The sequence below is a fragment of the Trichomonas vaginalis genome (genome assembly GCF_026262505.1).
Source record: "Trichomonas vaginalis G3 chromosome Unknown ctg_127, whole genome shotgun sequence".
Lineage (NCBI taxonomy): Eukaryota > Parabasalia > Trichomonadida > Trichomonadidae > Trichomonas > Trichomonas vaginalis.
Genome location: NW_026529214.1, coordinates 42,554 through 56,128, shown reverse-complemented (window position 1 = coordinate 56,128; position 13,575 = coordinate 42,554). Strand labels below are relative to the sequence as shown.

General features: G+C 34.3%; 4 protein-coding genes and 8 pseudogenes across 12 annotated transcripts, besides 3 other annotated features; 6 read left to right on the top strand and 6 right to left on the bottom strand.

Moving 5' to 3' along the window:
- Nucleotides 1–5,326: part of a mobile genetic element that runs on past the window's edge.
- TVAGG3_1076990 lies at nt 565–790 on the bottom strand (annotated as a pseudogene). Its single transcript has one exon. A coding segment is annotated over exon 1 (226 nt).
- TVAGG3_1076980 lies at nt 1,061–2,082 on the bottom strand (annotated as a pseudogene). Its single transcript has one exon. A coding segment is annotated over exon 1 (1,022 nt).
- Nucleotides 2,729–6,538: a mobile genetic element.
- TVAGG3_1076970 lies at nt 3,461–4,039 on the bottom strand (annotated as a pseudogene). The gene has a single exon. A coding segment is annotated over exon 1 (579 nt).
- Nucleotides 4,060–4,467, bottom strand: TVAGG3_1076960 (uncharacterized protein; the record flags this gene model as incomplete). Its single annotated transcript, XM_051256555.1, has 1 exon — nt 4,060–4,467. One exon carries the CDS (start codon nt 4,465–4,467, stop codon nt 4,060–4,062), a length of 408 nt encoding a protein of 135 aa, XP_051076230.1.
- TVAGG3_1076950 (protein of unknown function, DUF4106 family) lies at nt 4,478–4,960 on the bottom strand (the record flags this gene model as incomplete). The annotated part of the gene is made up of 1 exon (XM_051256554.1): nt 4,478–4,960. The coding sequence occupies one exon, from the start codon at nt 4,958–4,960 to the stop codon at nt 4,478–4,480; it is 483 nt and encodes a 160-aa protein (XP_051076229.1).
- Nucleotides 4,983–5,377, bottom strand: TVAGG3_1076930 (annotated as a pseudogene). The gene has a single exon. A coding segment is annotated over exon 1 (395 nt).
- Nucleotides 5,396–6,345, top strand: TVAGG3_1076920 (annotated as a pseudogene). The gene has a single exon. A coding segment is annotated over exon 1 (950 nt).
- A 119-nt stretch (nt 6,539–6,657) lies between the features above and the next one.
- TVAGG3_1076900 lies at nt 6,658–6,996 on the top strand (annotated as a pseudogene). The gene has a single exon. A coding segment is annotated over exon 1 (339 nt).
- A 1,460-nt stretch (nt 6,997–8,456) lies between these two features.
- On the top strand, nt 8,457–9,030 carry TVAGG3_1076890 (annotated as a pseudogene). Its single transcript has one exon. A coding segment is annotated over exon 1 (574 nt).
- A 506-nt stretch (nt 9,031–9,536) lies between these two features.
- Nucleotides 9,537–10,796: a mobile genetic element.
- Nucleotides 9,603–10,097, top strand: TVAGG3_1076880 (uncharacterized protein; the record flags this gene model as incomplete). Its single annotated transcript, XM_051256553.1, has 1 exon — nt 9,603–10,097. The coding sequence occupies one exon, from the start codon at nt 9,603–9,605 to the stop codon at nt 10,095–10,097; it is 495 nt and encodes a 164-aa protein (XP_051076228.1).
- A 180-nt stretch (nt 10,797–10,976) lies between the features above and the next one.
- TVAGG3_1076860 lies at nt 10,977–11,290 on the top strand (annotated as a pseudogene). The gene has a single exon. A coding segment is annotated over exon 1 (314 nt).
- Nucleotides 11,291–11,342: 52 nt separating this feature from the next.
- Nucleotides 11,343–11,876, top strand: TVAGG3_1076850 (uncharacterized protein; the record flags this gene model as incomplete). Its single annotated transcript, XM_051256552.1, has 1 exon — nt 11,343–11,876. The coding sequence occupies one exon, from the start codon at nt 11,343–11,345 to the stop codon at nt 11,874–11,876; it is 534 nt and encodes a 177-aa protein (XP_051076227.1).
- Between the last annotated feature and the right edge of the window lie 1,699 nt (nt 11,877–13,575).

The window sequence follows — 13,575 nt, the reverse complement described above, 5'->3', positions numbered from 1 at the left end:
TGATCCTTCTTATTATACAGTTGATTCAGTTGATACAAGTGCATACTTGTTAAGAGCAAAAGATGGAAGTGTTGCAAGATATCCACGTTATCAGATATGGACAAAAATAGAGCATGGATTAAAGCAAGGAGAAACTTTAGATCAAGGAAGACACGGTGCTGTTAAAAGTATTGATGGTCATGAACTTGTCGGTAATGATGTAAAGTATGATGTTACGTTTGAGAACGAAAATACAGGAAAAGTGACAGGTAGAGGTATGCGTGAAGGTAATCCAAACAGGTTGTCACAAATGGAAGTACAGTATTGGAGGAAAAATATTAATGAAGGTCATGTTAAAGATATGCCTAGTTTTCTTGAGAAGTATCGTGGGTTTCGAGTTTAGCTTGTAAGTCCTTTATTTTTGTTTCATACAATGAGATCTTCCTTCTGATCTGTTCATCATTGAGAGGTTGCTTGACTTTACGGAACTGTACACGTCCGTCTTTCATTGTATGTACATAATATCCATCAGGAACCTTACCATCTTTTATATATTCAGTTAACCACTTTTGTTTAGTTGATGCTTTAATGACTTGACTCATTTCTTACTGGATAAATTTTTATGTTTTTTATCTTTTGACGATTTTTTCTTATCCTTATCTTTCTTCTTGTCCTTGTCCTTCTTTGATTTATCCTTCTTCTTGTCCTTGTCCTTCTTGGACTTCTCTGCTGCAGGTGGTGTTGGATTCTGTTTGACTTTAGCACTTGGGTCAGGACCTTGTCTTTGAGACTTAGATATAGATTGTTTAGGAGCTGCTGCTTGTTTAGTTGCTTCAGCTTGTTGTTTAGCTAATTCAGCAGCTTGTTTATCATTCTCTTCTATTTCTTTGCACCAGTTGCGACTTCATTCTTGAACTTTTGGAGATTCTCAGCAGCATCCATTACCTTATTCGCTCCTTTAAACAATCCATAAAATTTCTGCCATGGTGATACTGAAGGTATATTTCCACCAATTGCTGGAGGAACTGATGCTTCAGGAGTTGGAGATGGTGTTTTGTCTGAATTGAGATGCTTTTCTGCTTCAAGAACTTGTGTAGTATTTTTCTCCAGGTATGCTTTTGCAACCTCCTTAACTTCTGGACGTTCATTATTTACATCCTGTCTTGGTGTTGATGTTTCAGTAGCGTTTTCCTGAGTTACATTAACAACAGGTTGCTCAACTGCTGAAACATTAGCTGCTTCAGTAATGTTATGAGTAGTTGAAACATTTCCTGATATACCTTCTCCTGTTGGAACTCTTGGAGCAATTGTTGTGATGTTCGCCATTGCAGGAGTTGGAGTAGGAGTGTCATCAATCTTTCTGTCAGCTTTCGTCGTTTGCGTTGTAGTATTTGTTGTTTCATTACCATATTTTGATCTTAGTCTGGTAAGCTCTAACTTCATATGTTCTTCAGGATATGCATACTTATTATATTCACCCTTAATATTCTTTTTCCATTCATCGTATTTATCTTCTGCTGATTTCTTAATTGATGCTAGTCCGTTTACAGCCAATTCATCAGTACCGTTATCAGTAGTCTGGTTATATAAAAGATTAGCAGCTGATCTAATTGTGTAATCCGTAAGATTACCAAAACGCTCTATTGTACCTAATGTTGTGTTCTTCAGTTCCTTTCCAATTCCTTGTGCAGCATCTTTGACTAAATCAGCACCCCATGCACCAAATTGTCTCACAGGAGCCGCTATTGATGGTGAAGGAGATGGAGATGGCGATGGAGTTGGTGATGGTGAAGGAGATGGAGATGGTGAAGGAGATGGAGATGGCGATGGAGTTGGTGATGGTGAAGGAGATGGAGTTGGCGATGGTGTTGCTGCTTTCGCCTTTCTATCAGCTTCTTCCTTAGCCTTTCTATCTGCTTCTTCTTTCGCCTTTCTATCTGCTTCTTCCTTAGCCTTACGAGCTTTTTCTTTCTTCTTAAGCTCCTCTAGTTCTTTACGTTCAGCTTCTTCTTTCGCCTTTCGTTCAGCTTCTTCCTTAGCCTTACGAGCTTTTTCTTTCTTCTTAAGCTCCTCTAGTTCTTTACGTTCAGCTTCTTCTTTCGCCTTTCGTTCAGCTTCTTCCTTAGCCTTACGAGCTTTTTCTTCATAATATTTTGTATACTTATCATCAGCCCAATTACCAAGTGATTTGGCACCTGTTAGTATTCCATTTGCGGTTGATGTTGCTGTTCTTCCGAGCCATCCCCCTACCGCTGAAGCACCATTGCCAATAGCACTACCAGCATTTAAAATTCCACGACCAATCCATATCCCTGGTTTTGCCTTTGTATTAAGAGTAAGAAATTCTTCCTTCCTATCTTCAGGTGTAGGATTTGTAACAGTTCTTACAGTATCAACAACAGTGTCAACACTGGTTCCAATAGCACTACCAACAGCTGTTGCACCAGTTAGAATACCATGGGTAACTAAATCAGTAGCTCTTGAGACAACATTATCACTCGAGGCTTTCTCTGCTGGATAGTTTGATCCTTTGTAAGTTCCTGGACCACCTCTATTTGAAGCTTCTCCTTCAACTATTTTCTTCTCTTCTTGTGCTTGTTCTCTGGCAACACTCAATGCACGTTCTTGTCTTTGAATGTTGTCTTTCTTTAACATGTAACCACCAAGTGTCTGTGGTGGTGTGTTTTTATCTAGTGCAGCATCAATTGCAGCCTTTTCTTTTCGCTTTTCTTCGTCTAACCAATTTTGAATAGATTCTGCATCAGTTGGTTCAGCTGGAGTTGGAGACGGTGTTGGAGCTTTAGTTGGTGTTGGAGACGGTGTCGGAGCTTTAGTCGGAGTTGGAGATGGAGTAGGTGCTTTTGTAGGTGTCGGTGATGGAGTTGGAGATGGAGTTGGAGGTACTGTTGGTTCTGGAGTTGGTTCAACAGTCGGTGAAGGTGTTGGCGCCTTTGTGATTCTTGGAGTTGGCTCTGGTGTTCTAATAGGGGAAGCAGTTGGTGTATTAGCTCTTTTAAGAACCTGTGATCTTTCCGCTTGATTTGAATCAGATACTGGGTTAGTTGTACTAGGATGTGATACAGGAGTTATTTTGGTGTAGGTGTTGGTTTATTTAATGTTATACCATGACTACTCGACATTGGTGGAGGACCTGCGTGAGCAGTTGGTGTCAGAGTTGGCGTTGGAGCTACTGTAGGAGTTGGCGTTGGAGCTACTGTTGGTTCAGGAGTGGGAGTTGGTGTTGGAGCTACTGTAGGAGTAGGTGTAGGAGTTGGTGTTGGAGTCGACATTTTTTTAACCTCTCATTATACCAATTCTCCAAATAATAAGCCTCACCCATTAAGTTACTCTGTCTTTGTTTTATAGAAAATTCACCTAACAGTAATTCATCATGAATCATTTTCTGCAGCTTTGTCGTGTTTTCTACTTCCTTTATTAGAACGCTCGATGTATTCGCCAATCCTCTATATTCCTTAATCATCTTATCTAGTTTGTTCATATTTGGTACTTCCTTTTTCTTCTCAGCGTTAATCTCATTAGATCGTTTCTCCAATTCTTCAACTACTTTGTAAAGCTTATTTATCTTGACATGTGATTCCTTTACTTCTCCAGTCCTTGGATCCTTAGGTTCCTTGTATTTAGCTAATTTCGTCTCTATATATCTTCGTTTAGCGTCATATCCAGGATCACTGGTTCGTAAAGGATGCGAAGGTGGACGAAAATAAGGTATGTAGAAATCTGGATCATCATTAATAGAAGAACGTGCTTTAAAGTTACGAACCGCGTCTGTAAAAGGGTCTCTACCACGTGCTGTATATGTTGATGTAATCAAAAAGCCTTCTCTTCTCATTGGGAAATTAATACGACCTTTTTGAACATATTCTTTCTCAAAGTATTGCCTAGCATTGTAATCAAAAGCAAGATCATTATATATATCGCGCAAAAAATCAAATGTATGCTGCTTGAACTTTTGATCGCTAATTATGGTACGAATTATCGGACGTTCATTCTCCCATTTCTTAACTCGTTCATCAATGAGTTTCCTCTCTTGTTCACTCATTTAAACCTCATAAAAATATATTATCTGCGTATAGTGCCACTAATAGCATTAATCCATGGCATGTCTGATAGTACACGTACTGACTGAACTAATGGCTTATGATTGTTCCAAATAGCTCCTCCAATGTATGCGTTATACTTATTGTTGTCAATAGTTTGTTGAGGTTGAACTATAGGTGTTTCAACAGGCTTGTCTCTACTGAAGTCACCACCAAGAGCTTTATTGAATGCTTTAAGATTCTTCGTTAATGCATTATCTTCACCTAATGTAGTTTTTGCAATTCTTTCACCAAGACTACCGATAACACCACCGACTTGACCAACTTGAGGGAAAAGTTTGTTAGCAATGTTAAATCCAGCACCTATTACAAGACCAGGATTTTTTTTCACCATACCCCATCCAGCTTTAACATAATCGCCAAAACCCATTTATTTCTTCTTAAAATAATGTCATCTTTTGTTGCTTAACTTCTTTAAAGTCCGTCTTTCCTGCAACTATATGAACTTCCATATATGAACGAGGTGTTGGTAGCTCTTTGTATTTGTTCCATAACTCTTCCCAATCTTCTGTTGCTCCTGACTGTTCAATCATTGACTGAAAGTCTCTCATAGAATAACCTTGAAAGATAACGAAGTCAGTGCATAGTCTCTTAATGTTTAAACATATATGTCTCCATGTTTGACACATGATGACAACAGTATAGTTATAATGTCTGACCTTAGTGATGAAGTTCGCTAATGGTGAACGTGGGTCATTCAATAAGTCATGACCACCATAATCGTCTAACACTAATAGAGAATTACTGGGATACTTTGTGAAAGGATATTTGTTCAACTTCTTTACAACATATATTGCAATCTTCTTATACTCAAACTTTCCATCAGGTTTCCTTAGTTGATGCTTTGTTAAGATGTGTTCCATCTCCTCTGAAATTTTTTCGAACTTACTTTGAACGAACTCAACAATAGCGTAATACTTTGCTTTCATCTTAACGTTCTTCATTAAATAAGGCATAAGTTCTTTATCATCCTTTTTCAGTACTGGTGCTTTAACTTGACTCATAAATGTCTTCGCTGTTTTATCCATTGTTCCTGATGTTGCTGAGATAACTATTGAGTCATAATATGGAGTATTAGTGAAGCGGTCTGTTATCATTATATGACGAATAACACCATATGTCTTACCTGAACCCATCTTACCGCAGTAGAAATAAACACCATTAGTACAAAATGGATAATCATCAGAAAATGGCATAATGAGTGCATTGTTTAGTTCTTTACTATTCTTACGTGCTCCATCATGAAGAATCTTATCTACTTGATTAATAACTTTCTCCATCTTTTAGTTACATATAAAATGTCTAAATATGATGGATTATACTATGAACATGTTATGAATGATGGCACGATAAGTGGTAATACAGTCTCATATAAATTACCGAGAGACTTCATTGAATATCCTGCGTCAAAAGCTCTTGAGATAAGAAAGATAAGTCTTGAGCATCCAGACTTTGAGTTTCTTGCTATTCCATTAGAAATGACAGATTCATCAAAATCAGTGAAAAAAAGGTTTGACATGAGATATTACATAAAACCCAACATGACTACACAGGAGTTGAATGAAGGTCTTATGGAAAAAATGACTGAGGCAAGTAGAGAATTTGTTGATTGTTACTATGATTCAAATGAAAATAAATTGAATGTATTAAGAAAAGGTACATCACCAATCATAACATTACCTTCATACAGTAGTATAGAAAAAAATGCCTTGAATTATAAATATGACATGTCCCTAGGAGATGTGTTGGATTTCATCACTGCGTTATTAGAAACCACTGAAACAGACACAACATCAAGAAAACCAGAGCTTGTTTGGGAAGATGACCATGGTAGAACATTCACGCAAAAAGTAATTCCATCGAAAGCAAAATTTTTAGACTTATGGGAAAAAAAATATATCTCGCGAATGCATGTATATTATAGTTTTACCATAGCAGATTTCACTGACGAAAATGATAAAGATAAAAAAACATATAAGTACTTTGATGAGCTTTTCATAACTATAGCGAATATCAGGTTTATCCTTGAGCGAAAGGGCAAACCAACATATAAATTTGTCGGTTATCAGATAAGAATAAATCCTCTCCTTGAGCCTTTAGTAACGTTGAGTAATATTGCTCATGATAACAAACAATTTATATGTAATGTGAATGAACAGCTTGTGCCACCAAAATTTTACGATATCACTGGTTATAAAGATGCACTCGTGTTTGAGTTTTATAAGCGCTTTTCATTCAAAAGAGTTGAAGAATCAACTGATGGTCAAAAAAAGGAATATTATGTAAAAGAACCATATGAAATTCCTAAAGACTCTAATATAATGGTTGAACTTATATTAATGGCTGGTACTCAATCTCAACATAAATAGTTTACGTGTCAAAAAATTTTGACACGTAAAGTTTACATTTTTTAATGGAAGCGAACAACACAGCTCCTGCTAAGGCTCTTGCCATCCAGAAGCCAGAGGTGACTGAAGAACAGTCCTCTGGCGACGAGGAAATATTGATGGGTGGCGAGAGTCCGAAGACCGAGATCAAGATCCCAGATCTCGATCACAAGCAAACGGCAAAGAAAACGGGTCCACGAGCTACTCCTCGAGAGCTACGTTTAATCAAGACCAGCCACAAGTATTTGAAGCAGCTGGAGGAGTCAAACGTAGCTCTCGAGGAACTAAAGCTCAAGCTGGCTGAAAAAGTAGAGGAAGCGAAAGGTAAAGAGCTCTACATCAGCCAGCTTGAGTATAAAGTTGACTCTTATGCCAACGAGATCTGCGATCTTCGATCTCGTCTCAACCGTGTGGGACATGAGTCAGACAGCTGGCATGAAAGGTTCCTTAAGGCTGACACATCCTACCATGAATTAAAGCGCGCCATAAGGAACTTAGCCACTGACTTCTGATCCCTCCTCTAAACCACGAATAAACACCTAATTTTACTACTATAACTCTTTTTTTATACTCACATTACTCACATATATCCTCATATAACTTATAGTTCATTGTCACTCAGATCACGATCTTTGTGATCACGATCAACTTAGGAAAAGAGAAAAAGTATAAAAGTTAGTATAATTAATTGTTTAGTCTTAAGTAAGCTTATTGTTCATCAAGGAGTTGATGTAAGCGTTTCTTTGCCTCCGTGATCTGCTTCTTTTATAAGCTTACAGTTAAGCCAACAGCAGAGTCTATTAAATATACTGAGAAACCAGTGTTATGCTTCTTACGTCACGTTTGCCTCTCCATACAGATTAAACCTGTGGGACCACCTATCGTACTTCTCGACGATTATGATTTATCAGCCCCTGCTAGTGAATAAAGGTTAGTTTACATATGAACGTTTATTTTTACACATATATGCGTACATATGCGCGCCCGTATGGTGTCAGTTTTCTGTCACTTTTTTCATTGTGTCGGTGCCTGTAGCTGTAGGCTACAGGCGACGCACAATGTATACTGTACTTCTATTCTTTTTGTTAAATCATCTATTTTCATTAATGAGGTGATTCTTGATTGAGGAATAGATTTCAAACTAATCACCCCTTTTATTTTTGAAATTTTGAATCCATCAACTTTAAACATTTTATTCAATTTACACGTTGTCAATTCTTCAAATAATTTTTTATTATTAGCATAATAGTCATTAAATTCTTCAACAGATGAAAAAATTTTTATTTCAGTAATTGGTTTAACAACATTTATTTTTTGTTGAACATTTTCATTTATTTCTTCCTCCCCTGTTTCATTTATTTTTAAAATTGGTTTCATTTATCATTAAATAAAAATTAGAATATAAGTGATGAAATATATTTTTTAATTAATATTAAATCAGAAATGGCGGCAGGATTCTTTAAAAATTATGGGATGGAATTAAGAAAGCTGCGGGTTGGGTTTATAAAAAGATTATTAAACCTGTTGCAAACTTTTTGGCACCAGTAGCGAAAACGGCAGGAACTATCATAGGTGGGGTATTAGGTACTAAAGCAGGTAATCCGGCGATGGGAGCACAAGCGGGTAACGCAGTTGGTGGAATTGCTGAAGGAATACTTAATAAAATAGGAGGTAGATAGTGGAAAAATAAATTATTTTTATCTTAGTATCGGTTGAAGTCTTTGATAAACTTTTTCTCCTTTATTTAATATTTCTCTTATTGGGGCAGCTTTTGTGTTATTGATTCAGCAACGTCACTAATTGCTTCTTTATTTTTAAATATCCATTTGCTCCCTTCTTCATTGTTCCCAAACTTATGCGCTCCTCTTTTACTATCCACAGTTTAAAATATACCTGCAGCCATAGTTGATTATTTCATTAAAATTAAAAATTCATTTTCATCTTTTAATTTTGATTTTTTATTTATTAATAAATGACGACTAACTATTTAGTGCCAAACACTAAACCGATTAATGGAAATGTGTTTCATTCATTCGAAAAGATAAATGAAATATTCGCAAAGAATGACGGTAGAAGATATTATAGAGAACTTGAAAGTTCATGCTATGACTCTGATGCTCCATATTTTGATGATAAACAAACTCATTTAAGAATTACAAATCCAGCTCATGATGTGAACCAATTAGGTGACACATATATTAAACGCAAAGTTAAAGCAACTCTAGTTTCAAATAAAGCTTTCACATGTGATGCCGCTTTTAAATGCATGCGTTTATTCGTTGGTTACAAATCATCAAATCAAAGCTTTAAACAATTAGAAGTAGAAACCGAAAGAGGTGATGCTGGTTATCTTCAGATGGATTGTGCCCGTGAATCTTTCGCATTTGCAACATATAAACCAAAATCAGAAAGGAAAGTTAAAAAGTTTGTTCATTCGTTATATAATAATGTTCAAAAATATGATAACTCAGTATGTGGTAAATATATTGACCCTTCAGAAGTTTTCAAGAGAGCAAATGAAGAAGTTGATATCACTTTTGATATGATTATTCCGGTAAATGATTTGTTAGCATTTCAGGCGTTCGATGATTATCCTAAATCATTTGGTGAAATCATTCTTAAATATTATGTTTTCAGGGATACTTTAGTATTTTGTCAGGTTGACCCGTTAAGAGTTGCTGATTTACAAAATTACGTTTATGAAAAGATAACTGATGAAAATTATGAAAAGATTATGAATCATGTTTATAAATATGATCGCAAATTCCAACAAATCGGACTTCCTGCCAAATTAATTACAAGCTTAGCCGCTACATCTGCTGACGCAACAGTTGATGACGTAACTATTTCATGCACAAAGATGGAAGTTTTAGAGGATAAATGCATTACACCAGGATACGGTTTAATTGAAGAATCAGTTAAAGCAATACCACGTTTATTTAGTAAGGAAGATCCATTCATGATTCCAGCTCAACATATTGACGTTCGTTCACTAAATGGAGGTTGCATCACTCCTGAAGGTATTAGCTCAGATTTCTCATACGCTCTTCATAATGTTACAGATGTTGTGTTAACATTTCCGAAGAATGCAATGCAAAGAACAGTTTTAGAAAATCCAATGCTTCGAGGTCTTCAGGTCACTATAGATTCCAGAAACTTCCCCGATCAAGCGATGACCACAGTGGGCGACATATTCTTTACACGTATGCTTCAAGCTTCTGATTTAGATGGAGTGAATGAATGCACAGAAGAATACGAGGACTCATTAACTAGACCACTGAATGATGATAATGGCACGCCATTAGCTAGAACATGGAAAGACCAAACTTCATTCTTATGCACTATTCCAGTTCAACGTGATGGAGCGGGTATATTCTTTGATGGATTAGAAACTTTCAACTCACAAGTTACAGTACAAGTGAAAGCTTATCCAATCATTCAGGGTGAAAATGACACTTACTGTTCAAAAGTGACAAATCCTCCTCAGGTTTGGTTTACTAGGACTACGTATTGGACATGGACACCGGATGAAGGTTTGAAATATCATCCAACAGGTACACCACCACAGTATAGAAGTTCATATGATGAAATATTGATGAATAGAAATGTTTAAAATTATAAATTTATTTTTGATTAAATGGATTTCAATTCTGAAGAATTAACAGATGTATATAATACCTACATAGATGATATGATTAATGAAGCATTGAGTGATAATAGAAATGCTCTATCTAAGGAAAAATTAATGAAAATTCCATATTCTGAATGTTACTTAAATTCAATCACTGCAGCAATTGGTAAACAGAATAAAGGTAAAACATTAACGATATTAAAACAAATTATCATTATTGCTAACACTTCACCCCATTCACATGTGTTAATTTATATCAACCGTTCAGGTTCACCTTCAGATGATACATTTGAATCTTTAAAGCATTTAATCAAAATTCCAATTATTTATTTATCACAAGAAGAAGCAGAAGATTATTTAAAAAACTTTTTAATGTATAAAGAATTATATAATACAATCAAGAAGCAAGGATTAGAGGATAAAATTATTAATAAACAAAGGGATGAATTATTTGAAACACTTTCTATTTCAAATTTTGATAGAGAATTTTTGCATTCACTAATTTTTCTAGATGATGCCGTGAAATCAAAACTAATAACTAATGAGAAATCATATTTTAATCAATTATTAACTCAATGTCGACACATTCAGTGTTCATTCTTCATGGCTGTTCAATACTTCAAAGCATTAAGCACAAACATTAAATCAAATCTATCAACACTTTTCATTTTCAGTGGTTTAGTCGTCAACAGTTGAACGTTATGCTTTATCAAGTGAATTTACCAATGAGCATTAATGAACTTTACACACAATATCAACAATTAGGTGAACATGGAAAAATAATAGTTGATTTAAATAAAGGTTCCATTAAATTTGATTAACTTTTTATAATTAATTTTTATTTTTTATTTATAATTAAACATGACAGAAATAGCAAATCTTCTACAGGTTCCATTAAAACAAGGGACAAACAAAAAGGGTGCATATAATAGAACTATGAAAGTTCCAGACGGAATGAAAGAATTAGTCCACATTGTTGCCGGTCTTCAAAAGGATGTTAAACAAATGAGAAACGTTTTAACATTACCAGAAGCTCAAGCATATGCCAAACGTCATGGACCAAATTGGGAAGCACATGAAGCAGACATTACAGGACCAAATGGAAAGCCTGATGGTATAAATGAAGTTTTCGTTACTGATGGTCAAGGAAATATTAAAGTCATAAATGGGTATAAATTAATAATGACGGATTATCCTAAACGTAAAGCATATAATGAATGTTATCCTATGCAATTTGATGAAAATGGAAAAGCTGTTAAACAATACATTGGAGAAGGTGAAAATGGTCCAATGTATTCATACCATCTTATTCCATATTCTTATTTCAATGAAAAATTAAATGCTGTTGAAGAGGGACCGGATGGATTACCACGATATGTTAATCAGTTTGATGGTCAATATGCATATTTGAGACCTGAAATTCCAGCTAAGAAATTCTTTAAAGTTGCTTTATTCGATCCAGTGTTCAATGAACAGAAAGAAGCAATGAAAGCAGAATTTAAACCAATTCAAGTGGCAAGAATTTCTTCATCTTCACTTTCAGAAGCGTTCAAGGAATTGATAAAGAAACCACTTTATTCTCAACAAGGTTATAACTTTGATTTAATTAAAGAAAGTGATAGACGTAAATTAGAAAAATCAGATGGTTTTAAGAATGCATGTAATGAAATGATTAAAGATATTGTAAATGATAAAATAAGACTGGAAGAAACTCAAAGCAATATCAATAACATAATTGGTGCAGTTACAAAGAAAGTATAAGCAAACAAGGATGAACCTTGGGATATTACCGTAACAACTAAATAAAACTTTAAATATATTTTTCTTTTTTTATTCGATTATAAATGAGAAGACGTTTCACTAGTCAAAAGAACACTAACGCAAAAGCAGAGATTACGGTTGGTTATAAACGTAAATGATGATAAATCACGAATTATTCAAAATGTTAAAGTTAATGTTAGTCCTGAATTAACAAGGTCAGCAACTCAACCAAATTTATTAACTCGTGACTTACCGAAAAAGGAGGAGGAGCAAAATAAAGAAGATGGAGACCCAATCATTTTATCTGAACCTGGTAAAGAACCCGTTGAAATTCCCACTTATCCAACATACCCCCCGCCTCTTTCATCAAACATCGAGAACCCAGGAATCTACGATTCCAGTCGCAATGCGCCATATAAAATAGACATTAATTCAGAATTAATGAAAATTTACCGTGATATAATAATTAATAATTATGATTCAATAATAAATTTAATTGATCAATCCGGTTTAATTATTTTACCTTATGAATCATTAATTCACATTATCGCCATTCTTTGTGATGTTCAAGATTCAGACGTTAAGATTCAATTTTTTCATAGATGATGAGGTTTCATGCTGCGGAACAGTTGCAAAAATAAATCCTATAAAGGATATTAGCACAATTAAGATATCAAAGAACGGAACAACAACTGAACTTCATTTAACATATAATGATATTTATAATAAAATAGTTGATGAATATAAAATATCACTTGAAAAATTCTTTGTTAAGGCCATTTAATATTCAAGCATTAACATTATTGAATAATAATCCTTTGAATCATAATCAATAATAATTGACCTTTCACCAGTTTCTATCGTTTGTTTTATTTCTTTTTGTTCCCCACTATCTGGATCGGTCATTGTAATTGTTTTTGTTATAGTATCAGCTTTATCTTTAACTTCAATCTTTTTTCCATCAGGATATTTAAACCAAAATTCCAAAAATTCGATATTGTCAATCTGTTCATATTTTAATCTATCAATTACATTTTTAATACCATCTGAAAATCTTATGAAATGGTCATTATATGGGTTTGATTGAACTAAATTTGAATGAAGTGAAATATAACCTGTTGATGAATATGACATCGACTCATATTTTCTGAAAACACTAAAATTTATAACATGAATGAATTTCTTATTCGTTGAATTTATGAATTCTTGAGGTAATCTTATCCTAGTTTTTTTATCACTGGAAAATAACGCTTTACCATATTTTTAATCGTAATAAAAATGTCAATTATCAATATTATTTCGAATAATAACTGTGAATTAAATTTAACAGTTAGCGGAATTTATAATGTTACTCTCGTTTCTGTGAGTGGTAAATTTAATCCCATTCTTTTAGACCCTTCAGATTATATATCATTTATTAAAGATGACCATGAAAAAACGTATGATATGTATATAAATAATGTGATAGCGAAATGGGATATTAACATGATTTTAAGTTATTTAAATGAATCATTTATCGTATGGTATGAAGAAAATTTTAAATCAAAACCCGATAAACTTTTTGAACTTGATGAAATAAATAACCTTATTAAATTTCCGCTGAAAATTAAATTTTGTACTCCTCATCTTCGTTCATTGTTGGGAATATTAAATTTTGAAAAAGATGTTGGGGATGTTTTGTATTCTGACACTGGTTCCA